This window comes from Perna viridis, chromosome 12 (genome assembly GCF_037379345.1).
Source record: "Perna viridis isolate PV_CMFRI_1.1 ecotype Kerala chromosome 12, ASM3737934v1, whole genome shotgun sequence".
Lineage (NCBI taxonomy): Eukaryota > Metazoa > Mollusca > Bivalvia > Mytilida > Mytilidae > Perna > Perna viridis.
Window position 1 is genome coordinate 37596002 of NC_142456.1, and position 26170 is coordinate 37622171.

Consider the following 26170-nt stretch of genomic DNA (forward strand, 5'->3'; position numbering starts at 1 on the left):
CAGCAAGTCCTATTCCCCAGAGTCTGTAATATCATCCATCTCAGGACAAGGAAGTGCTATTTAAATATGACTTAATTATACATTTTATGTGTAAAAAGTCACATGTCCCATTGTTATAATAATTAAGTAAAGGAATAGAGGAACCCATAACAAAATCTGTCACCTGTATTAACATTAGATACAAAATGTATTAATAATACCACAGAATAAATCTATAGAAAAGTAAAGATATACATGTACATCATAACATTAATTAACCCTATACCATCAAGCTTTTCAAAGGTCAGAACCATCTACTGACATTTTCCTCAATAGACTACAATAGCATAATTGCAATCTTGGCCACAAGACATATGGCATCAGCTCTTGTTCAACTTGGAATGAAGGTCATCAGCAACATGCATTAGTAATTCAAGACTATAACACTTCAACCAAAGATCTTCAACACAAAGATAGACCTGCAATACTTCAACCAAAGACCAGCAAAACTTTAACCAAAGACCTGCACCATTTCAACCAAAGACTTGCAAAACTTCAAACCAAAGATTTGCACCACCTCAACCAAAGATCTGAAACACTTCAACCAAAGACATGTAGACCTGCAAAACTTCCATCAACGACCTACAACACTTCAAACAAGGACCTGCAAAACTCCAACCAAAGACCTGCAACACTTCAACCAAAGACCTGAAGGCCTGCAAAACTTCCACTAACTACCTGCAATACTTCAACCAAGGACCTGCAACACTTCCACCAACTACCTGCAACACTTCAACCAAAGACCTGCAGGTCTGCAAAACTTCCAACTACCAACAACATTTCAACCAAAGACATGCACCACTTCAACCAACTACCAGCAACACTTCAACCAGAGACCTGCAAAACTCCAACCAAAGACCTGCAACACTTCAACCAAGACCTACAACACTTCATCCAAAGACCTGCAACTCATCAACCATCTACAACTTCCTTGACCATTCTATCACAACTACTAAAATTTCTTTTAAAATCAACTGGTAAATTTCTTGTAAATTTCTTCTATCTCTTATAGAGGTCATTCTTAAAAACTCATTTTCATTATTCTTAAGATACAAACATCTTCTCAACATTGTCTTAAAGTGGAGTTTGAATAAAGGAACAATTTTGAAAAATACATTTCCTGTTTTAAGTCAGACTACCCAATATTACAGAATACACCAACAAGTTGAGCAAATCACTTGGAGAAAACTAATCAGTTCTAACAAACTTCAACAACAAAAAGATTCAATACCAATTCAATTCAGATCTTCTTTACAGGTGAGATGGATCTCTACCCACTGATGAAATATAGCTTAATAATCACCTAAATCATGACTAAAGAGAGGCTTTAATGACAAGACTGATTAATGACATTCTAATTACACTGCAAATGGCAGAACATAAGTTTATATCATTATGATGTAATTAACAGGACCTGATATCACCAATATCATTTGTCAACAGACTGAACACACGGAGATGGATGGGAAAACTGGAATTATGGGAAATATCACTTCCTCCACTGCAGCCCACATCCTATGTTGCAACATGTCATCAGCACTAAAGGGGTGATAATATTCAAAATTATCCCTATCAAATATTTTTTTGTGAATGTCACTTAAATATTCATGCAACAGTGAAATTAAAACTGAAAAGATAAACAAGATGATGGCTCACCTCAACAATACAAAGATTTAAAGTCCTAGTTAAAGAAAGTTATTGGAAAATTGATACACATGTACATGTAGGCGCCAGACAACTCTAAGTGACTCAACTGACTCCATACTATAAGTAAGGATGCAGACAGTGCATAATCACATATAGACAATAAAGGTCACAAGTTCTAAGAATATACAACACAAAACTTAAATCTACAGAACTCCTCCAGAACTTTCTCAAGTTGGGATCAAGTAACTGTATTTGTCTACAGCATAACATGTTATTGAAGGTAGCCAAAGTAAACAATGATGCATTCTGCTCATGAAGCTCCACAATGCAAAAACTGTTCAAAAGCTTTTAATGCAATTTCTTGTTCAAACATCAACTTGGTGTTGAAATTCTCGGTTGGAAAGAAATGGTGACAAATCTTGTTTAATTATTGAGCAATTTGTCAATACATGTGGTTGATAGGAAACTTGGCAGATAATGGATTGTCACTTGACGATGACACTGCACCAAGATGCGCATCACAATGGAGACAAAAAATTACATAAGTTGAAAGATTTGCTGCCCTCTCACTTATTCTATGAGAGTACAAATCAATCCATTAATGAACATGACATTATAGTTACAAAAAGCTGTACATAGAATTTTAATCTATAAATTTTGTCCAGCTGTTTATTTGTTCCTTAAATGACAAGACACACATTGTTTTATTGAACCACCCTGGTAGACTCATGTAATTTTGTTCAATTACATTGTCAAGAAAAGCTACAAGAATTTCTGTGATACAAAGTATTGTGAGACTCAGACCAGAAATATAAACAGAATGAGAAATGGACACGAGTATATGAAATAGAACACTTTTCCAAAAAACAATAACCCATGGCAACTTATATCAGCTACAATGAATACTCTTTATCAATCTAACTGTATTGCAGAACCAAATTTCTGTACGTTACCCAGTGAGACTTTCCCTAGTTTCTGACCAACAATATAATCTGAAACTAAGCTTCACTGCACCTAGTAATTGTTCAGTATTTCAAGATAGGAAACTGAGTACCGCTATCAAATAGCAATAAATAATTTTCCCATTGATATGCAGTACAAAAGTCTTAAACAATATCATTGATTATGGATCGCCTAACGCTAGCAATGCAAATATTTTTCAAACAAGTCATTTCTATGCTTCTGAACAATTTTCCTGTCAAACACATAGATACAAGTCAAGATAAAGATTTAATTTACTGGTGGGTCTTGCCAAATTTGGGATAAATGCATGATAAGAGCCTTGTTGATCATTTTCTGTAAAAATGGTTATGAAAACAGTCAAATAAAACAATTGAAAGCTTGACAACGAGACTGCATTGTCAGGGAGCTAAAGGAATTATCCATTCTCATTGATGGGGGCAAAGTATGAAATTGAATGTACCCGACAAAAATCAGATAAAACTTCTATAAAACATGTTCAATTTATTCTGGGCAGAGATGACAGCTGACAGCTGGACAGTACAGATGACAAAATACTCCTAATGCAAAAGTCATATTGAAGTTTTCATGCAATTATTTAACATAGAGATGGCATTTTTTACAAAGTAATTACATGGCCTAATGAGTTTGAATACAACTGCAGTAATTACAGTAATCAATTACAGTTCAATCAATTACTTTAACAATCTTCTATAACTATACTTATTAACTGTGCGATAATTTTTCAGAAATGTGTAAAGTACAAAATGTATAAAAATCAAAAATAAAATTCTTTTTAATTGAAAATGAAATGTCAACATAGACATTGTCCCCATACAGAAAGACTGACCTATATAAGATCCCTCTATTTCCATTAGTGATACTTTAAATTATAGGTCTATAAATATTACGTCTCATGCTAAGAAATAGATTAGTCTGTAACAGAAATGGTTTATATCCATCTCTCCTTAGCGGGAGGCTTTAATGAATTTCACCAAACACTGCTATTTCAATGTGACAGTTCACCTCAAAAAGGGCTTCTATTGTGTGGGTCAACACCATTTTATAATCTAATTTTCATCACTTTACTAGTAGATACCCATTGTTAGAACACAGTTACTTTATAAAATTGTGATTTCAATGACAACAGACCATTTGTGTACTGGATCTTAATATTTATGACACAAGGAGTTAGGTTACTTTTACATCTACGTAATACTCTGTCAAAAAAAACAGAAATTCAAGGATTTTTTTTTTATTTTGAAAAATGTGCAATTTATTTTTCTTTGTTAAAATCACTTGGGTTATATTTTTAAATCAGTTGACAATATTTTACTTGTGCTTGTAAAAGACCCCCACCTTCACAACAAATAAATCTTACTATGAAAATATTTAGATAATTAAATGACAAATAAGATATATTAAATGAACCCTACCATAACTACTGTCTTTTTAAGAAGTCAAGAGGTAACCAAGTAGTAACCAAAAAAATAATCATCTGACATTAAAAATACTTAATACTGAAGTCTTTGTAAGAAAATAATGTAAATAAAGGCCTCTAATTACAATAAATCATTTATCAATGATATCATTATTAACATTTCTATAATCATTATGAAATTATTAACACAATCATATTAAATGTATGCTCCCGTAATTTGTTTTTCCTGAGAGTGCTGATCCATGGGATGTTTGAGTTGTGCTGATCCATGGGATGTTTGAGTTGTTGCAATTCCATGGATACTTTTAGAGGAAAATTTTGAAAATAAAGAATAATAATGTACATCTCTTTTTTCTGAAGCCCCCTTTTCCAAACCTCTAGATCTGCAGCATAACGGTAACAAGTCAGTCTAGCCTCACATATTGTACACATTCAAAAAGATAATTTACTCCTGTTTAAAATGAAAAACTACCAGGATAGACAATTCTTTAGTCTGAGTCAGTTAATGAAATTGTTTTGCTATATTAAAGCAAATAATTTTACTAATACAAATAATCAAATGAAGAGGAGAAAAATGAAAAAAAAAATCAAATCTAATATTTTCATCCTTTCATGACGATTCATTCAAGCTGTCATTGGTAAATACAGCAGAGCCAACTAGAGAAAATGAAAACTCCTTTTTAATAAATTAATTCATCGATTCTGAGAATAGGTTTTTTTTTACTGAACAGGAAAAGCTCTTTGCCTGCATCTATGACCCTTCCATTTATCTTAAGATAATTAACTTTACCCAAGTGTCCCAATCACTCAATTTTACAGTAAAGTCAACAATCCTTTACATTAAACTATCTGGAAAACACTATCAGGGATATGACCTGTCAATATCTGGGTTCTTCAACTCACCAAAAATATTTACACAATTAAACAACGAATACACATATAAAGAAGAGTTCTAATCTATGACTCAGGAATAAGATTTTTACAATGCAGGGTTCACCAGTTCACCTGTTTTGAGGATTCTAGGACCCTTTTTTTAGGAAAAGGGGACTTCTTTGTCATTAATATGCATTACCTTAAGAAGCACTTTACACTGAAGAAAAACAGAAATAATTCGTGGCAATGAATTAAATAATGTATAAAGGAAGTAAAACAAATACTTGCTGTCATGGAAACAGTATCTTCCTTCAGGAAAAAATGGTCAAAGGCCCTTCCCAAAGGGAAAAAATGACATGTTTGTGTCTAATCAGGCTTAAAAACAAGAATGTGACAATGTCAGTTAACATCCGTAACGTAATTAGATTTCCATAATTTGTCCTTTCACAGTTATTGGCATATAATATCTGCAGCCTGCTTCTCTTTCAATTTTTTTTTTCAATTTGATTAAAATTGTCATTATTTTTATCACAAAAATTCAAATTACAAGGACTGCTGTCTTTCAAATATCAGTTATCTGCCGATGTAGTGATGTTGACGATTGCAACGATCGCAACCCCTCTATATGAAATCTATGCCATCAACAGCTTAAGTTATGGTGACAAGATACCCCGCGAGACATATTAGTCATCAACCAGAAAAATATCCAAGTCAGAAGAAATTAAGTTACATAATAAATGGTGCAAGTGAAGATTTGTTTGAACAATTCATTTTTTTTTTACTCAACAATTTTGCATTTTAACACCTCCACAGTCTTTTTTATGCAGCAAACAGACATCTCTCATTTCCATTTTCCAATCCATAAATTATGAGGACAACTTTTAGAACAATGCATATTGTTTTTCTTCTTCTGTATTCAGTAATTTCTTACTACATTTTATATAAAATATCAATAATTAACGTATTAGAACAATTTCATATCCATTTAACAAAAAGGGGGAGGTAACTCCTAGAAATGAGACGATAACTTACCCCTTTATTTTGACTATCAGATTCTTTTCTATGTGTTGTCCAGCTTAGTCTGGAGTGCTGTTTAGAATCAAGAAGAATAACTGCAAAAAGAGAAAAGAAAACATTAAATAAAGCAAAGAATTCAATGAGTATACTTAGTATACCTTTTTTTCATTGACACAAATTGACTACGAATGTAGTTGAGATTTTTACAATAAAATATCATATAGACATACATGTAATTGTATAAGTGTAGCCTAAATGTATAAAGGAAAAGACAGACACACCAACAAAGACACAACAATATATTATGTATGTATCCCTAGTAAATACAAGTTATGAATTTTTTCCAGTTATCATTCAGTCTGACCAAGTGTAAACAACCTGATACAATTCATTTAACTGTTGTACTGGTACAATTAAAACTCCTGATGTAGACTTTTTATCACCTTATTATCACAACAGAAGACCTCTGGCTACCCATTATCACACAATAAAATTATCTTTTTCTCTCTCTCTGCCTCATAAACTGCAGTAAATGTAGGGGTCAATGACATTTTGATAGCCCAATTATATCACCTCTATATTTTTCTATGTATTTCAGTATTGTTGATTTGGCCTTTTTATTTTGGGTCTAATAGCTTTATTTATGAACTGTAACCCCTGGGTAATGTCAACAGTAAGAATCAATTCTGAAATAACCTACAAATTACCAGCCCCTTTCCTCGAGATAATGGGAAAAGATTTGTAAGCATCAAGACTATGAACTAAAATTCCTGGGAAAATCTGCATAAAATTGAAACAGACTGGAATTCAAGTTCCACAAACGAATATGACTAGCATTGCTTCCTACATGTAGCAACATAGCACAAAATGTAGAAAATGTGGTAAATATACAGAATAGCTCTGATATCTTTATACCATTCGCTACAGATTTTCAAATTCAGCTCCTTAATCTTAACTCTGTAGTGCACTTACATCTTGCATTAAATTTAAACATGTGTTAGTGAGGTGAGCATTCAGTTTAAATTATTTACACTTGGAACAGGCTATAATGAACACAAGGGTCAACACTTGGAACGAGGCTATAATGAACACAAGGGTCAACACTTGGAACGAGGCTATAATGCCAATAAGAACACAAGGGTCAATGAGGACCAAAGAACTGAGATTTAATTTTGCCTTAAACTTCTTATTCAATGAAATCAAAATCAAAAGCAGCTTTTTATTGTACATTATTTGTAGTTAACAAACTTACTTGCTTCAAAGACTAAACAATAGATGTCAAATATCTTACATTTTCTTATTGAAGACCAAAAATTCACCAAACAGGAATATAAAATATTTCACTGCAGACAATCTTCACAAATCTAGCAATATAACATTAATGGATTCTCCAGAAAATTATGAGAAGGAAAACAATCAAGACTTCTGATGGCTAAAATATCTAAGTATAACACTGCATTTGTCTTCGTGACAAAATCCACTATAGTAATGTCCTTGTCAATTGAGCTTATTAGATTCCATTAGAAAAATAGAAAGGATGATTCTACAAAACACAATCGTTTTACCGCTGTGATAAAAGTCTAGGGCAGTGAATATCGGAATTATTCTCCTCGATGGTTCTGAAAAAAGATGGAACTTGAGCACTTTCCGTGATGAATAGATATTTGATGTTAGATTCCATAAGGAGGAAACCTTAGGCAATACTGATACTTTAACCAATTTTTTTCTTTCATGTATTTATGAGTTCTTGTACATGTACATAAGTTTTTTTTTTTTTAAACCGAAGTAAAAACTTTTCCAGAAGATATGAACTGCACTGGCAGATATACATATACATGTATTGATATATCTAATATTTGGGTTATTGAAATGTTGTTTAATGATATTCCTTTCTTTTCTTTTTACACTTAAACCTTACAAAATATTTTTAAAAAAAAAACTATTTAACAAATTTACATGTCATGTCAAAGATTTTTTTTAAAATGAATTAGCCCTTTCATTTTTCTTTGACATAACCAGCAAGTATAATTTACAAGAAATGCATGTAAACTTGAACAAAGTCTGAAATTTTCTTACACATAAAACCTAAATTTAAACATACTATATATAATAAAGCTCCTTGGGATTTATTGATGAAAATTATATCAGTAAAAGCTCAATAATAGAGGAGTGAATCTAACGTTCTTGCCTTGCAACACAATATACTACAAATTTCCTAGCTGAATTAAATCCAATTTATTCAAGGGTTTTTCCAAGACTATGTTCAATTTCTTCTGCGGCAGGCAAATTATTACTTTAATTTGATCGGAAATGATCATGTTTATTCGGAGAATGATATTTCCGCGGATTTGACAGTTTAATTTATCCCTTGTTTTCCCTGATAAGTAAGTCCATCACGGGAATACCCAAGAGAAGTTAATACTGATGTCCAAACATGGAGTACAAATTGGACAAACAATCGGCAATAAAATGCAGAAAATAAACATAACTAAGCCAACAAGATATACAATATAGGCAAAACTTGTATATTTTGTAATCTAAGGCTTAGTGGAGAAATAAATAGTAGAAAAAAGTTAAGTGAAATATATACCAACACAGTGAACTAATTGGACAAACAAAGGCCAATAAATTGGTGAGAATAAACAAATCCATGAAAACATTACTTTGAATTACAGGAAAAAGTCTGCCAATGGTATTACGTAGGATTAAATATAAACTCCAAAAAGAAAATAAAATTTGTAAAAAAAAATGTAATAACTATCCAATTTAAACTACATGAACAAGTGACAAGCAAAATGTGCTTCAAAGTTTGAAGGTATTAGTCTACATTATGATATAAAAGCTTAAATAAAAAGTATAAAATTGAAGAAATGTTGCAGAACCTGAGGGTTTCCATGTTAGTCTGAGGGCAATATCAAGCTTTGGATAATGGTTGCAAATAAAATATAAGCAGATATGAAAGTCATTGTTTCAAGTCCTTTTAGATTTATATCCCTACAGATTTATACATCCTCATCCTTGGAACATGCTATAAGTCAGTCAATTATCATGCCTATATGGGACAAGCAGATTTTAGGGGCAGGTATGGGCCTAAATGAAGGCATAATTAGCAAAACCAAAGCCACAATGGAAGCAATATGGATGAAGCTGTATTGATAATGTAGAATTCAATGCTAGCAGAAAACCTTTTTTTTACCTTTGTCTGGTGGTGGAAAGTGACCTGATTCTGAAATACATATCAAACATCTAAAATGTCTTGTACTTGTCTTCTCTCAGCCAAGTTGATGTACATGTTTTATGTGCAGTGTATTAAAATGTTGATTGGTAAAATGTACATTATATACATGTAGATAACTATGTCCAAGTTCACTTATACAAATGTAATTCTTTGTTCAAAAAAATCTACCAACAATGCTAGTTCATTGTATTTGATAATAGCTATTTGTTTTCAAGTCAATAAACATCTAACAAATCTTTCATATTCCTCAGCAATTCATAACAGCAACTATAATACCTTCACAAAGAGAAAACACACCTCAGTGTCATAAAATACTTATATTTAACCATCAATTGATGGACCATAAATTTCAATATTTGTCAATTACATCTCAAGTGGGCTGTAAAATCCACCATTTCACACCAACTTCTGCTAGACCTAACAACTTGAAAGACTCTTGTCTTCTGTTTTAAGGGAAATCAAATGCAAAGCACTAAAATGTTGACACAGAAAGAAGCATATTGCACCACAATGATGTTCACAGACAGCAAATTAAATCTGGTAGCCAGGCAATGAAACTGACTAGCAGGTACCAAACATAATCATTTCAAGAACCATAACTCCATAAATCTAATAAGTATCTAATATTTGCCAATAAGTTACATAATATAATCTTTATTGACTAATGTTCGAATATCAGCGTAAATATGATCAGAACTGCCAATACAATACAAAATACAAAAGTGTGCCAATACAGTATTTAGCTGTCCAATATGGATTTTACCCGTCCAAAACGTCATATTGGCCTGATTAAAATTCATATTGGCCTAGGCCAATTTGATGTATTGGACTAGTTAGTTAATTAAGGTATAATTGCAAAAGGTTTTCCATATTGGCCGAGTTATTAGTCCTCGGCTAGCAATATTAGACTTCAGCAATGCCTCAGTCCAAATGGCTAGCCTTGGACCAATAACAAAGCCAAAAGCCTTACACAATAATACTATAGCAGAAGTATTTAAAACTTTTTCAATATTTTTTCATACACAGCTTTGTAAAAGAAAAATTATATTATTACAATAACCGTGAAGCAAAATAGTTCTGACCATACAAGTCAAAGTCCCAAAAATGACATAAATATTTCCTCTACAATTTATTACAGATCATAAGAGATAACAGCTGCAATAATATATGCAATTCATCTTTTATGATGTCCCTTTTAAACTCAGTGACAGTTGTTCACAAAATAAAGATATAAACTGCATGTAAACATGTGTGTAAGGGGACCTACAGACTTGACCTTTATGTTGCATATTAAACAGAATATTATGATTGTCCAAACATTAAATTACAAATTGTCACAAATGTCTGAATTTAAATTTTAAATGTGGAATATTTTTTGCTTGAATTATATGCATGACTGCCTATCAATAGCTGATTGGGACATGGGTATAGGTAATGCATAATAAATTCAAAAAAATGACATGCATTTAATTTCTCCATTTAAAACTGATCCAAAAAAGGCTGAACTAATTACTGAAGTTATCACCTACTGCATTAAAGTTTACTTACAATAAAATGACACCTGAAAACAGATTCCAAGGAAAATTCGTCAATATGTAAAAATGAAACCATTTTTTCTCACAGAATTATCACCTTCAATTTAACATGATTTTCATCTGAATTGAGTTTCTGTGACTTACTGTAAGTTTCCTTGTAATTAATGTGCTCAGTTATGAAAAAGTAATGCCTAAACAAAAATTAAACCTGAGGATTAATGGCGGAAGAGAGACAGCTTAATAGACAAAAATATCATTTACAGACTAAAACCCAAGGATTGGTGGCGGAAGAGAGGCACCTCTATAGACGAAAATATCATTTACAGACTAAAACCTGAGGATTGATGGTGGAAGAGAGAAAGCTTCATAGACAAAAATATCATTTACAGACTAAAACCCAAGGATTGATGGCGGAAGAGACAGCTTCATAGACAAAAATATCATTTACAGACTAAAACCCGAGGATTGATGGCGGAAGAGAGACCGTTTAATAGACAAAAATATCATTTACAGACTAAAACCCGAGGATTGATGGTGGAAGAGAGACAGTTCAATAGACAAAAATATCATCTACAGACTAAAACCTGAGGATTGATGGCGGAAGAGAGACAGTTCAATAGACAAAAATATCATCTACAGACTAAAACCTGAGGATTGATGGCGGAAGAGAGACAGTTCAATAGACAAAAATATCATCTACAGACTAAAACCTGAGGATTGATGGCGGAAGAGAGACAGCTTAATAGACAAAAATATCATTTACAGACTAAAACCTGAGGATTGATGGCGGAAGAGAGACAGCTTAATAGACAAATATATCATTTACAGACTAAAACCTGAGGATTGATGGTGGAAGAGTGGCAGCTTAACAGACAAAAATATCATTTACAGACTAAAACCCGAGGATTGATGGCGGAAGAGAGACAGCTTCATAGACAAAAATATCATTTACAGACTAAAAATAGAATATCAACACTAAAAATTATTAGCTTTAAAACAGTAAACAAAGCCATCAAATGCCTATGTGAAGGATGTGTTAGAACCCAGAGGTATGTGAAGGATGTGTTAGAACCTAGAGGTACGTGAAGGATGTGTTAGAACCCAGAAGTATGTGAAGATGTGTTAGAAACAAACCTTCTAAGACTGACCATTATTGAAATTATCTGTAAGTGACAACTCAATCTCCCTTAATAATACCGAGTTCCTGCCGCACACAACTAGTGTCCAGTGATTAATGAACGCTAATCCATACTTGATTATATTTCCGATGGTCGTAATCTATTATTTATGTACGGATCCTTCAATCTCGTCATTATATCCTGGACAGGGCATTCATTCTATAGATACGACAATGTCCCCATGTGACTTACTACCAGGACAAGATAGTATCATCATTTATCATCTTGCTCTAGCAATTCAATTTGGCTTCATGATGTTATTATTCCTATTAACAACAGAATGTTAATGAAATGCAAAATATACATAATGAACAGATACTATTCCTCTAACTCATTTGGTGCAATCAAAACAAAGATATGTGCAATTAAAAATAATCTACCCTTGCCAGCAAATAGAAGTCAGTTTTACCACTTCACTACCTGAACCAGAAAAAAAAAACATTTATCATTCTATTTACAGCAGGTCTTTAAGAAGATTACTATGAAAAATGATCCTGTTTCAAAAACCCACTATCTGGTTTAAATGATGAGATTTTGAAGCCAACATGATACCTAATCAATTTGTTAAAACTTCAGAATTTAAGAAGACAATTATTCAGTTAAATCTTGTCACTTTTAAACAGGAAAATAAATGGGGAGGGAGCCTTAAAATATCCAAAATCAATACCAGATTTCAAGGATAGTGGAACCAGTAATGTACTCCAGAAACAAGGTTCACATGTGCTTTGTTCATTCTGACATTCTGTCTTCCTAAGTTTCAGAATTAACTACATTTGTACCTCGAGCTACTAAGAGTTTCTGTAGAAATTTAATCAAATTCTAAGAGATATACATATTAGTTTGTTTTTTTTACAGTTTAGAAAAGAAGATAATCTAGTGAACTGGACAAAAAATAAGAAAATTCCTTGAATGAATCAAAATGAATTTATGTACTTTTTAAACCCAAAAATAAAAATAAAAGAACATGGTGTTTCAATATAATTTGATCAAGGCAAAACTTCAATTAAGCCTTAATTGTCCTATAGCCTGGAAGAAAAAATCCCAGATTGTAAGGAATAAAATTTCCTTGAAAAAATATTGTATATATAATTGTGTCTTGATTTTTAAATAATTACTTCATTTGCATAATTTCTCAAAGAGTTCATGTGAAGAAATGTTACTATATTGTGAATTGTATACTTATTGATTTGTTAGAATATTACAGAACTTTGAAGTGAAAGACCAGATTTAAATCTGATATAGAAAAGATTTGAAAAACTTTTTATTTAAGTCAAGGATCTAGACCACATTCAAACCGTAACAACTGAAATAAAATACATGTTTTCAAACTAAGAACATTGCACTACACGATTTTAACAAAGAAACTACAACACAAAATGTAGGGTTCTTGTCTCAGTGAGTAATACGCTCCAACTATTAAAAATTCATTGAAATTCCACCATCGACAAAATATTAAGTCAACAAAACCCAATAGGAAAAGGCGGTATAGGGTATAAAAAGAGTAATTTAAACATTTCTTAAGTTTACTGATGTCTTCCTTTCAATATCAGAACAAAACTTTTCAGAAACTTTTTAAAACTGATCATCTCAACCTTTGTGACCCTACAATAAAAACAAATGTGTCTAAACAAAGATAAATATAGGGTTTTTTATCCACCGATCCTCATGGTTGACGAGCATATTTGTACGGGATATAAAAGGAGTATTTCATTTACCGAAAAACGAAGACACAGGTACATTGTGTTCGGAATGTCGGACTACAGGTGATCGACGTTGCTGCCTGTGTTATCGGTAAACAGACTGATTAAGTCAATGTTTGAATATTGATATCTATTTAATTAAAGGTTGCATGATCTCTAAGCCAGGTAAAAATCTACCTGAAAATTACAATGACAGTGAAGGATAAGCCAGGAAAAACAATACCTCATGTGTCATCAGTTACAACATGATAAGTACAAGTGGAAAAGAAAGTACACATTCCATGTTACTGGAATAAACAAGATAACCTGCAGAAACAGAGAAGTTTACAGTCATGACTCAGAAGTATCATTAAAATATCTCTATGACAAAGCTTTACCAAGCAACCTGACTTTTTTCCATCCCCACGACAGTAATGACAATGTACATAGCAAGTTTACAAATTCCTTTCATAAAAAAATATTATCAAAACAAAAGTCTAAGGTCAAAAGAATTATGTGAGTGTGAATGATGTATTAGTGCATTAAATTTATAAATTAATACCAACCAAATATAAACAGACTTTTACTAAATGTATTTTTTATTTAGCTTATAAACTGGTGCATTTTTCTATAAGGTACATGTACATTATATATTGTGCCTCTAAGAAAAGTATATATACGTAAGTGTCCAGTGGGATGACATCTGTGGGCAAAAGAAGATATATACGTAAGTGTCCAGTGGGATGACATCTGTGGGCAAAAGAAGATATATACGTAAGTGTCCAGTGGGATGACATCTGTGGGCAAAAGAAGACAAGGAACATCTAAGAAACAAAACAAAATGTACACACAAAGAGGCCAAAATAATTACAATGGGTGATAACTCTGCTGCACTGGACAGCAATTATTTTCATTTTTAGATTACAAACCCAAAATGTGTACATTAAGATAACTGAGAAAACAAAGATTACCAGTATAAAACTCATTAGAAAAACGAAGACAAATTGTAATGAACCACAAAACCATAAAATCTTCCAAAATTCAGTAGTTTATAAAAGTGATTTTACCAATACATCACATGAAGCCTAAGGGTTGATATGACACTCACAATGAAGACAGAATGACTTCCTACATGGGATGAATACACAATTTACCTATTAAACTCGTTAGTACTGGTGTATATCAATGTGATTAACCAATCCGTCAGAAAACCTGGCACATGTAAAAAAAAATATCAGGAAACTCCACAGAATGATGACAGGTATAAACAGAAGCTTGTATACTACGTACATACCTTCCTTTGTCAGAAAGAGTACTCAAGGGAACGAAGGTCCTAGTGGAAATCCAAAGAATGTAATCCAGGGACAAAGACCAAACGTGGAAAACAGAAATACACAACAAAGAACATAGAGTAACTAAAATAATATATACATTACAAAGTAACAAAAGCAAATGAGCAACACAGACTCCACTAAAAACTGGGAGCATGGACCAGGTGCACCGGTAGGGTAAGCGTCCTCTGTTTTTCTAGAGACACCCGCTCAGTTGCTCATCAAAACTTTATAGTCCATGATTAACGGTACAAGGCCAATGTGTAGTTTCCATGCCAAACGTATAAATAGGGGTTAATCCACATAACTTTTAAATTAGCTACAAAATGTATACTCACAATTTGAATATTCATGCCCACAATTTAAAAAATCTTCTTTTTTTTCAGGCTTGACATAAAGCATAAGAAAAGCCCATTAAACATCTTCAAGGTTTGTTTTTTTTTTTTAATTTTGTATGGAATACCTCATCTTCTTGACAAAAGGATTACCCCACATACCTGTACATGCATGAAATTTTGAATCAGCTTGTTTTGTTTTGAAGAGAAGTTTAATGTTACATGCACTTAATGAACACCTACATCCGTACTATCTTGGGCAAATCCTTTCTCTTAATGCATCACGAGTGCATCCTCTCACATCTCAATTTCATCAATGTTTCCTTTAACTACATCAAATGAAGATTTACATGTATTCTACAGAAGGAAAATTCCCTAGAAAACAATTATATACAATAGAACACAATTTATTCTCATTAATGATTACAAGCTAAGCCATTTAGATTGTACTGCTGTTATCTGGTACATGTAGCCTTAATTGATTTAAGATGCTACCACACTGTAAATATTGAAGAAATTGAATTGCATCATAAGGCAAAACAGTTGAAAACGCTCAATGATAAAATTTTAAATTAGAACAAATTGGCTTTAACGATTGAGGATTTAACAAGATTAAGCTTCAGTTCAAACTAAGAAATCAAACTGCCTATTTGTACTGATGAGTGGGAAACATCACTTACTGGGAAATTCTTTTAGTATCCCTTCTGAGCAAGAAAACTAGCACATGGATTAGCTTAAGGTGGATTTGTATTTTCAAAATGGCTTCTAATATATTCACCTTAAAGTCTGTAGTATACTTTATTTTACACCTACATTCATGAGTATTCCTTTGAAATTTATAAGAAAATGGTTTCTACATGTACATGTAGATGAAACATTTAGGGTTAAAGTGTACTGTAGACACAAGTACAAAAAATGTATTTTCTCTAAGGTTTACCAATTAAAATATGCCCCAACTGTTAAGTCTAAAAAAATGTTAACATATTTTTCATCTCAATTTTAAATAATGTCATAAGAATTTTTTGCCATTATTCGCAGATCAGTACTGAGCATGGAGGGCATTATAAAAATATAATGAAAAAAATAGGATTACATGTATATTCACTTGTCTACAACATGCATGCATTTATATCATTTAAAAAGATTTCGCATCAGCTCTTCCCCCCCACATCCACCTTGTATCTGCCTATATATATATGTATACATGTATGGTATTGATTATCATCAGAAAAACAAATTCCTAAAACTTTCAATGTTTTATTTCAACACGATTACACCTGGCCTGGGTTTCATAAAAAAAAATCTCTCAAGTTGAGAATTTCCTTAAATCATGTGTTTTCCTTCAAACCTTCAATTTCTAGTGATCTGACTGGTCAAAATTTGAGTTGATGAAGGATTTGTGATTTTCAATGAAGGTTTTGTTTTATGAAACTCTGACTTAATACCTGAACTGACTCTTCTCAGTCAAACTTGAATCAGTTGAGTAATTACAAGTTATAGTCACTCTAATAATTCAAGTTTTTAACCTAGATATGAACATTACAGAAACCTGTCAAGGTCCTACGGCTAACTCAGTCTCATTCAATCAATGAAAGATTTTCAATAAAATATATGAAAGCATGTTGAAGTTTACCACATTTATGTACAGGTTGCCAATCAAAGGACCTCAGTTCCGATTCTCTGCTTTATGTACTTGTACAAGCGGTTAAATTGTATTAGATGCAGTTAGTGAGTGAATTAAAATATTTAGTATGCTTGAGATGGCCTAGATTAATTGATCGGCATTCTAAATTCAGCAACTTCAAAAAAGAAATAAATGAGGTGTAACTTCATTGAGTAACACGCTAAAAAAGGGAAGGAAAAAATCGATGGTAAAATGGTATGAAATCTTTGATCTGTCATTCGCAAAAAGTACTGTGCAATAAAATCCAAAATAAACACAGGCTGATCACAAAAAATAGTGTGCAATAAAAATCCTATATTACTCTAGCTGCCAGGATTTTAAAAATTAGAACAAAAAGTAAAATGAGATCTTGAGGGTTTTCATATCAATATACACATGTAGGAATATGAAAAATTAAGAAGAGATTTTAATCATTTTAAACCAACAGTGTAAAATTTTTGTATTAAACTGATAATTTCTGCAAGAAAAAAAGTTTCATAATTTAGAAGTCTAAGGTCACAGATCAAAATGTATCCTTGCCCTGTATATACATGTACAAACAGTAGGCAAATTTTCTATATTTTACTAGTCTACAAAATGTAGATGTCCAGTAAGGAATAGTAAGACAGACTATAGAAAATTTAATATACAGCCGAACTATAACGGGGGTACAATGTACATATTCAATTAAATATATGTACAACATGTTCATTTTGTACATGCACATGAATATTTTTTACAACACATGGAAGCTACATGTATATACATGTATTCCTGTTACATGTTATTTCCTTCAGTTCTGTCTGCCATCAGAAGCAGCTGTTTTACAAAAAAACTTTGAAAAATCAAAACATCAACCAGAAGAGTAAAGAGTACATTACATGTAATGGTACCCTAGAGAACTAACAAAAACAAACCTCAAAGAATCACACTAATGAAGAAATAATTACTATAAACTAATTTTATCTGGAATGTTATAAGGCATCATGGGAAGAGTCAGCTGACATCCATTAGACCAATCACGTTTGTCAACAATAGGATGGGAAGTGTTGACAGATGCTGATGATGATTGACAGGGTGGTATTATGAATTTATTGTTTCAAATCATTAAAGTACATCTGATATTTTATAATTTTAAAGATTGAGGTCAAAGGTTCAATTAAGCTGTAAGTTCTCCATCAACACACCTCTGGTTTACAATTTGGAAAATTTGGTGCAGATAGCACTAGTCAGCATTCAAAAATGTCACATTGAAAAATCCAAAATGTACTCAAAATTTCAAGTTAAAAAAACATCAGTTGGTTGATTCAGTTTCATCAAGAAATTTTAACCATGTTTGACACCCCTTATCTAAACACTGAAACATGTAAACAGGAATCAATCACCAGGGACAACAATTCTCACACTCAAAAATGTCCTGATCCCTTCCTAAATTCCAGAGGGATTCAATTATTACAAAGATCAAAATGTTATTATAGTAAAACACCAAACAATCTTGGTCACTATTACACAGGTATAGGTTAATTTATCATCCATCCTTTGATCAATGACTTCACACTTCATTTACACCTGGAAATTTCACCTGAGCTGACAAAGGTGAAAATGTACCAATGCCACAAGCCAAATTTTACATCATAGGATACCAGTTATTGCCCTGGAGTAGGATGAATTCCCAGGCCATGTCACTTCCTATTGTTTGACCAATATCTGTCATTTTCCTCATTTGTAAGATATTTTTTCAAAAGACACGAACAGGATTCATCATCAATCAAAATTTTAAAACTGATCACTTTCCCAGTCTTTGATGTGCATAAGATCAGGGTAGGGAGGAAGGATTATGTCTCTTCCCTGATTATGTTATGTGTATAAGTTCTACATGTATGTGTACAGGAATTACTCTAAGCAGACCCTCCTACCTTGACTTTACAAACATAAAACTTCAAAAGGAGTCCATTTCAAAAACTTCAATAATTTCTGTATGCATGTACTTTACACCTGATTTTCAACCATCTTTTTTAAAAAAGAGAAATCAAGGGAACCAAGGTTATAACGGTAATCAAAAGAATGTAATCCAGGGACAAAGACCCAACATGGAAAACAGGCATACACAACAAAGAACATAAAGTAACTAAAATCATACATACAAAGTAACAATAGGAAATGAGCAAAACACATAATTATAAATGTCAAAACTATTAATAAAGTTTAAATATATGTTTTCAAAACGACAATTTTAAAATTTAAATAAATTTTTACCCAGTTAAAATAATTTCCTTTTTTTTCTACAAATGTAAGATACATACATGTACATGAATGTACACTGTACATGTGTTGTGTGCTCTTTATGTTCTTGGTATCCCCCTTTTTATTTCTACATGTATTTTTAAGAACGAGCATATACATGTCTTAATTATTTGGGACAGACTTTAATTCTATGTCAATGCCTTTTATGAATTTAAATGAGCAATCAGGGACAAAAGGATCACTTTACATTTAATGGCATCAGCCACCAACTATCACTTGAAACTTTATGGTTACATGTTAATCATCAAGTTTGTCTTATCAATAGACATGTCATGATGGCTAAAGCCATAAAACTTGGGTAGAGTAAACACATTTCCACTTACAGGGGCTATCCAATGGTGTAATTTTATGGCCTTGGGTTGACAAGTGATAATTTATGATCCCTAACTTGACATTCCATTACATGGCCATTTAGAAATTCATTAGCATAAATTTGTAAACATGGCAAATTTTATCATTTCCTGATTGCTTGAAAATGTGTATTTGTACATTATACCATTAAATGTATATTAAGATAGTCTGCAGGTTTTTCTAATCAGAGATGTTTATGACAATGTGGACATTGTTTAACAGAATGATGGACAGGTTATATAATTTAAGCAAATTGTGGGAGGCTGTTATAAGATCATGTATTCTTTCTTTAAGATCACAATTTATATGTGTATCTTAACTTCAATACTCAAGTGGTTTAAGTTCAAATGGCATGCTTTACATAAATCAAGCACAAAATTCTGATTCTTTTTGTTTCAAAATGCCCACATACATTTAGATTGCCACCCACTGCTTTAAAGTCTAAAATTGTGTTGTGTACAAAATCTCACAGATCTACTCTCATGACTCAATAAAGATGTTTCAACATTTATATCCACTTTATGATGAAACATTAATTAATAATAATTCAATTTATTCATAACTTTGTACACTTCACCAATTACACATAAACAAACTATGAAATTCTAGTGCTAACCAAATAATTTAGATCTAAAGGAAATTTTACTGTTTACCCATTTTAAGAGTAATTATATTTTGCCATTAAATTTGAAGCCCTGTGTGTTTGCTTATAATTATTTCATGTAATTTTTATATCACTCTTTGATTTGGACTGCTAGTAACTGTCATAAATTATTGTCATAAAGTTTGAAGAACAGCACCTGAAGTCTCATTACAGATGCAGGGATAATGTGTAAGCTAGTACACATTTTATTCATCTATAACCTTCCACCCTTCAGGTACAGTCTGCCAGTCATTGCCTTTATATATTTACACACAAGTCAGAAATCCAAGGAATGCTCTTTCATTAAAAACTCCTTAGACATTCAGAAAAATAAAGGATCAACAGCCTGTAAAATACTGAAAATAAGTACCCACACTTCAGCTTACCAGTAAATCCTTCACTTGAATTATCTTTAATGTGTCCAAGACTCCAATTGTAAAAATCAAGACTACATTTTGTAAAATTGAGTTTAAAACCTGCATCAACATCTATATTTTTACAAAATGTATATCCAACCTTAATATGAAAAAAGTAGTACCATCAAAACTTATTACCTACATGTACATGTAGTGAAGACTCATGTTTAAATTTTATGTGGTCAATCAGACAGACTAATAAATGGATTGATAAAGAGATTTAGTACCTACATGTATGAACATTGTATATGTAAATGTAGCTCTGAACTTTGTTCACATGGCTAAGGGTACAAACTAATAGAAATAAATTACTTTTCGGTACATGTTATAAATATTCCTTTCAAGATAAGATTTTTAGCATTTTTTTTCAGTTGTAATCTGTACCTTTTCTTCAACATAAAGATGTTGAATTACATGTAGTATAAGAATTTTAACTGTAGTCAAAACAAGTGAATTAGATTTATTCAAAAGACACCCCGATACTATAAGTGGACAAAACCCACCATTGCATGGGTTATTTACAGAGTCAACACACCAAGATGGTTCAATTGTACAAACTAAAGAAATTTAAATTATCAGCTTGGGTTTCAATGGAAGCCATTTCAATGTCCAACCATTCAAATTAAACAGACAACAATGTCTCAATGTCCGCCTGAATGGTCACTCAGATTAGCAAACCATTTACACAAGAAAAAGATACAGAATAAATAGTTATTTCATGGTGGTGAAAGGTTTGACCTATTTTCTTTAACATCAAAGTAAACTTTAATTGCTGTGGCAGGTTACAATTTTAACCACCCATTCCAAATATTATTAAAATACTAATTATCAAAAATGTACAATTAGTAAATAAATTCTGTAGCTCTTCAACTAAATAATTATGTTATAATAAATACATTTAAATCGTGTACATTGTTTAGTGGAAATTTGAAATTCCCTGCACTCCTTGATCAGGGTTAAAATATCTTACATAAATAAACACACTAAAAGAAACTTAGAATTTATTTCTAAATAAATAAACGCATCTAATCAAGAGGGTGATTCTGAGGCCAATTTAGTTATTGTGTGGTACAAATAGATTTTTATAAGAAAAGTCACAAAAACATATTTCTAAAAATTAACAGGACAAGAAGACTTGTAATAAATGTATTAAAAAACACAACATACATGAACATATACATATACAATAGTTCTTATAGTATTTGAATGGAAAAAAAGTTTTCAATTTTTTTAATTTCATGCTATTCTGACATGTTTAGGAAAGAATATTGGAAAGATTTTTTTTTTTTGACAAAATTGTCACCATGCCTTAAATGTCAATATTTAAACATTAATGTTCTGATGGCAAATGAAGAATGACATGAATGAAACAGAATTGAAAGAAGGGTGGATACAAATTAAACTATCTTAAGTGTTGATAGAAAAATAGCCATTATTTATCATCCAACATTAACCACAATAAAACTTGAGCAATGAAACAGTCCCACTGTGAAAATTACCATCTATTACACTGATGTTCCAATTAAAGACAGTGACCTTTTGGACTTAGGGTCAAAACGTCTGGTCAACTCAGTAAAATATATGGCAAAGTTTCAATGTAAAATATTTGTTTTCATCATTATAATGAGGAAGATGGCCATCCCACATACTATACACAACATTAAAAAAATGTTTTTTTTTCCTAACAAACCTTAAATTTGAATAGAATCATGTGCAATGTAAAAAAAAAATGTGCAGAGCAAAGGAAATATTAAAGAGATCTTTCGATTATTTGAAAATAAAAAATGTTTTAAAAAAAGAAAAATGTACTGGCCAAATTAGGTTCTCAATTTCTACAAATTACATTAACAATTCAATGAAAGTTGTGCTTTTAATTATTGTATTTTTGTTAAAATTTTAACCCCCCAAAAACTGACTTTTGAATCCACAAACTACTTGAACAATAAATTAAACAAGAATTCAAATGCAACATGGTTCAAAATAAATATTAGCTCTGATCCATCCACTTTGCTAACAAAGCAAGGACTTCTTTGTATTGATCAGAGAAGCTGCAATAATTTGGTTGAAAATTGAATGAGCTTGAGGCTCTAATTGTTTGGTCCAGTGGAAGAAGTAATTGCCATAATTAAAATGTATTACACACCAAATGATTGCACACAGGGAGAACAGATGAAATTACAGCTTTCCATTACCACATATTAGTTTATGTACAGATATTTAGACAATTGTAGTAGTCCACATAGTATTAACTAAAACAAATTTTGATAAATCATTTCTTTACAAAACTGGCTTATACTATACACTAGGTGTAACATTTTTTCAATATTATTTCCTTTTCTTCCAACTACAAAACATACAATGTAGCTTAGTTGCAATAATTTTTTATACATACTTTTTATCCAATTTTAGAAAAAAAAATTTAATTTATGCTGATCAGGTAAAGTAGTTTTTTTTTTTTTTATTGTTATCATACATTGTAGATACATTTAGTAGCTTAAAGCAATGATGGGAAGATAAACTGTTTAATTTATTATCCTATTAACAATTTTGCCTAAGGATATATTTTCCCTGCTATTTTCTTCTTCCACAGTAAATTAAATTTTTATCAGTCACATTATCTTAGGATAATGTCATAATATGTAAAGTTGTTTATTTCTGGGACAACAATGTAACTTCTAATACACACATTCTAGTCGAATACACAATATTCTTTGTGTGTGAAAATATGAACATTTAACCAAATATAAATTATTGAGGATAAAAATGATAAATCCTAGGTGTCACGATATATCAAGAAAAACTTCTGATTTGGTCCGCATGAGTGAATTTATGAAGATCTTTGTAAAAAGACACAATTTTCTAAATAAAAATCGATTTCGAAAAAGATTAAGTCGTGATTTCATTAGAATGTGATGGCAATTTTTCATTATGTTCATGACAAGAAAGATTGAGTGTGTAGAAAAAATAACAGTTGTCGGATAAAACACAGTTGGAAGATTACGATAATGTAACAGTGAAAATTACACTGTCACAGGGGTGGTTTGGAAACAACTGCAGAGGTCGTCTATCTGTTGTGTGATTCGCGATCCAAGAAGACTCAAATGGAGAAAAAAAATCACTTACCCTTTTCTGAACAAATCAATGTTGCCAAGAATATCACATAGCACACTAGGCCTCGAAAAATATATCCCATGAAGCGACATGGCTTCGCCATGTTTTGGCCACTGTTTCACTTTTCTGTCTGCAAAAATAGAATGGGACGCATGCGCAGGTAAAAAGGTAAATACTTTCCCGTTAACGGGACAGGTAAAATTATATTTCTAACGAAATAAATTATACCATTTAATTTGACAAATTGAACACAGAATTTGCTGTTAATCAGATTCCTTGCAATTTCTCACGGAGTTTTTCTGTTAAAAAGATATGTAATGCGCTTCGATTTTCCTAATCTTTAATTGTTTAATCCACGATTAAATCCGCCAATTAATTACATCACAGTTTATTCTGTTGGTGTTAATTGTCGTAATTAATCCAATAAACTTTTAACGTGTATTCATAATCTGTTGCAATTCTCTCTTACACTTCGATTTGAACAATGAGCAGATTGCAGGAGGCCGGCTACGTATGTGTTTTTGGCCCCGCCTACGAGAAATGTATTGGCGAATTGAATTTTTGTTACTTTTAAATTATTCATACTTGGTGGTGAATAACCAAATAATAAGACTTGTACCAATTGATCTAATTAACATTTTCAAATGGTTTTTTTTTTTCTCGTTTTAAAAAGTCTTCTTCGTGAAAATATTGGATATGATTAGACTGGTAAAATTCGGTAAAATATCCTTTTAACAGTAGAATTGTAATTTTACCAATTTGGTGCAGTGCTATGATTTTTTCAATACATGATTTTTTTTTTTCGAAGTTTACCATTTGAATATTTACGACCTTTCAAAGGCTTAATTATTAAAATATTAAATATAAAATAATCGTATGTACATATCTACAAATGTCGCATCTTCCAGTTTCTGTTATTTTCTTCGAGATAAAGAAATTCTTAGTCTCTAGTGCATCTGATAAAGATTTGGTCCCATTGAGAGAGATTTAAGACAGGTCATTCTGGCGACAAACAGGATTAATCTTTTATTATCTTGGCTCGTATTGATAGGGTAGTGGGCATTAGGAAACTGCATTCAAAATTAGTTCAATAATTCTAATATTGAGGAATCCGTTTTATGTTGGATTTTATTAAGTATATTTTCTACAAATATTGCATTCTTTTGGCCAGGCTTCATAAATCCATGGAAACGTATTTATTTTACATCTTTTGTCTGGTCAAAGGATTCTGTTTTATGGGTGACGTCTGACTGTTTTAAGTTTTATTAGCAATGTCTAGATGCTTTAGTTTTATTGTTGAATGTAAAGATACACGGAGTTTCATTTCTTAACACAAATTTGTTCGACATGAAAACAGTATAAAATTGAAAGTGAGCACAATGGAAACTTGTAACTCGGACACTTCTGAACAGGACTTTTCTGTCTGGTTTTGACCGGTTTGGGTGAACATATAGGGCATACATATTTCAACAAAAGTTTTAGAGAATGTAAGAGAAGGTTTTAAATCTATTGTTCAGTTCAAATTTCCTTGTATGCGGAGAAAAATTCAAAGCCTTGCAGAAAACTATCCACTGCTTCACTAATTTTACTAACCAAATTTAGGATTCACTTCATATCATACTTAGTAATCTTAAATCGAAAAATGCCCTGTACGACGAACGAGCAAGTCAGAGGTATCAACAGACAGTTTTTCCTTTACATACGGTGTATTTTACTGGTACAAGTGTGATACAAAACATTGAATTCAGAAATTCAGCAAGTCCAAGCTTCTTATAATCTTTTGAACCTGACTTCTATACGTCAATCGTAATTGGAAGAAGGAAATTTTCTAATAATATGTATGATATTGTGTTAATAATTGTATTGTGATTTGTATGCATCTGCCTGGCTCGACACGGTTTATTACACAATATGACATATGGTTCTTTATTTCAATGAGTTTGTTTCTAACATTCCCATAAAAACTTTTGTCGGGAGTAATATTACTTGTGTAAATGTTGTATAAGTGTGTGCGTCTTCTCACATTTATTTTTTACAACTTTCAGTCCTAATGGGAACGCTAAGTGAATTGGCTCATGATAAAGCCAATGAAGCAATAAACTGGATAAATCAAGACGATTGATTAAAATATGGATAATATAAGAAAACCCCTCTACACCTTGGACTGACAAATTCACGTAATTCTGTTCAACATTTGGATATTTTAGACAGCGGTCCAGACTACTTAGTCCCCTACATTAACACCACTGGGTAAATGTTTATTTTACGGTTCCTTGGATTTATGAACAAAACATTAATACCCCTATTATCGAATGTGGTGATTTCAACCCTTTAAAAACGTCTGTTCTAATCCAAGATCAATTACACCCTGAACTTGAAAAGGGTCACTAAGTAATCGAGTGGAAACGC

At 31.8% G+C, this 26170-nt stretch overlaps 1 protein-coding gene across 6 annotated transcripts in view; it reads right to left on the minus strand.

The window, feature by feature from the left end:
* Positions 1–24249, minus strand: part of LOC148602197 (ephrin type-A receptor 4-like) — an 87782-nt gene extending 63533 nt beyond the window's left edge. For 4 of the 6 annotated variants that reach the window (XM_088555326.1, XM_088555323.1, XM_088555325.1 and 1 more), the window contains exons 1-3: positions 23774–24249; positions 9174–9203; positions 5993–6072 (exon numbers count right to left, since the gene is read on the minus strand). In XM_088555326.1, coding sequence (XP_088411452.1) covers positions 5993–6072; positions 9174–9203; positions 23774–23864 — 201 coding nt within the window. In that variant the 5' untranslated portion in view covers positions 23865–24249. The remainder of the gene's footprint in view (positions 1–5992; positions 6073–9173; positions 9204–23773) is intronic. The other 2 variants (XM_088555327.1, XM_088555324.1) reach the window with 1 other exon arrangement.
* Positions 24250–26170: the final 1921 nt, after the last annotated feature.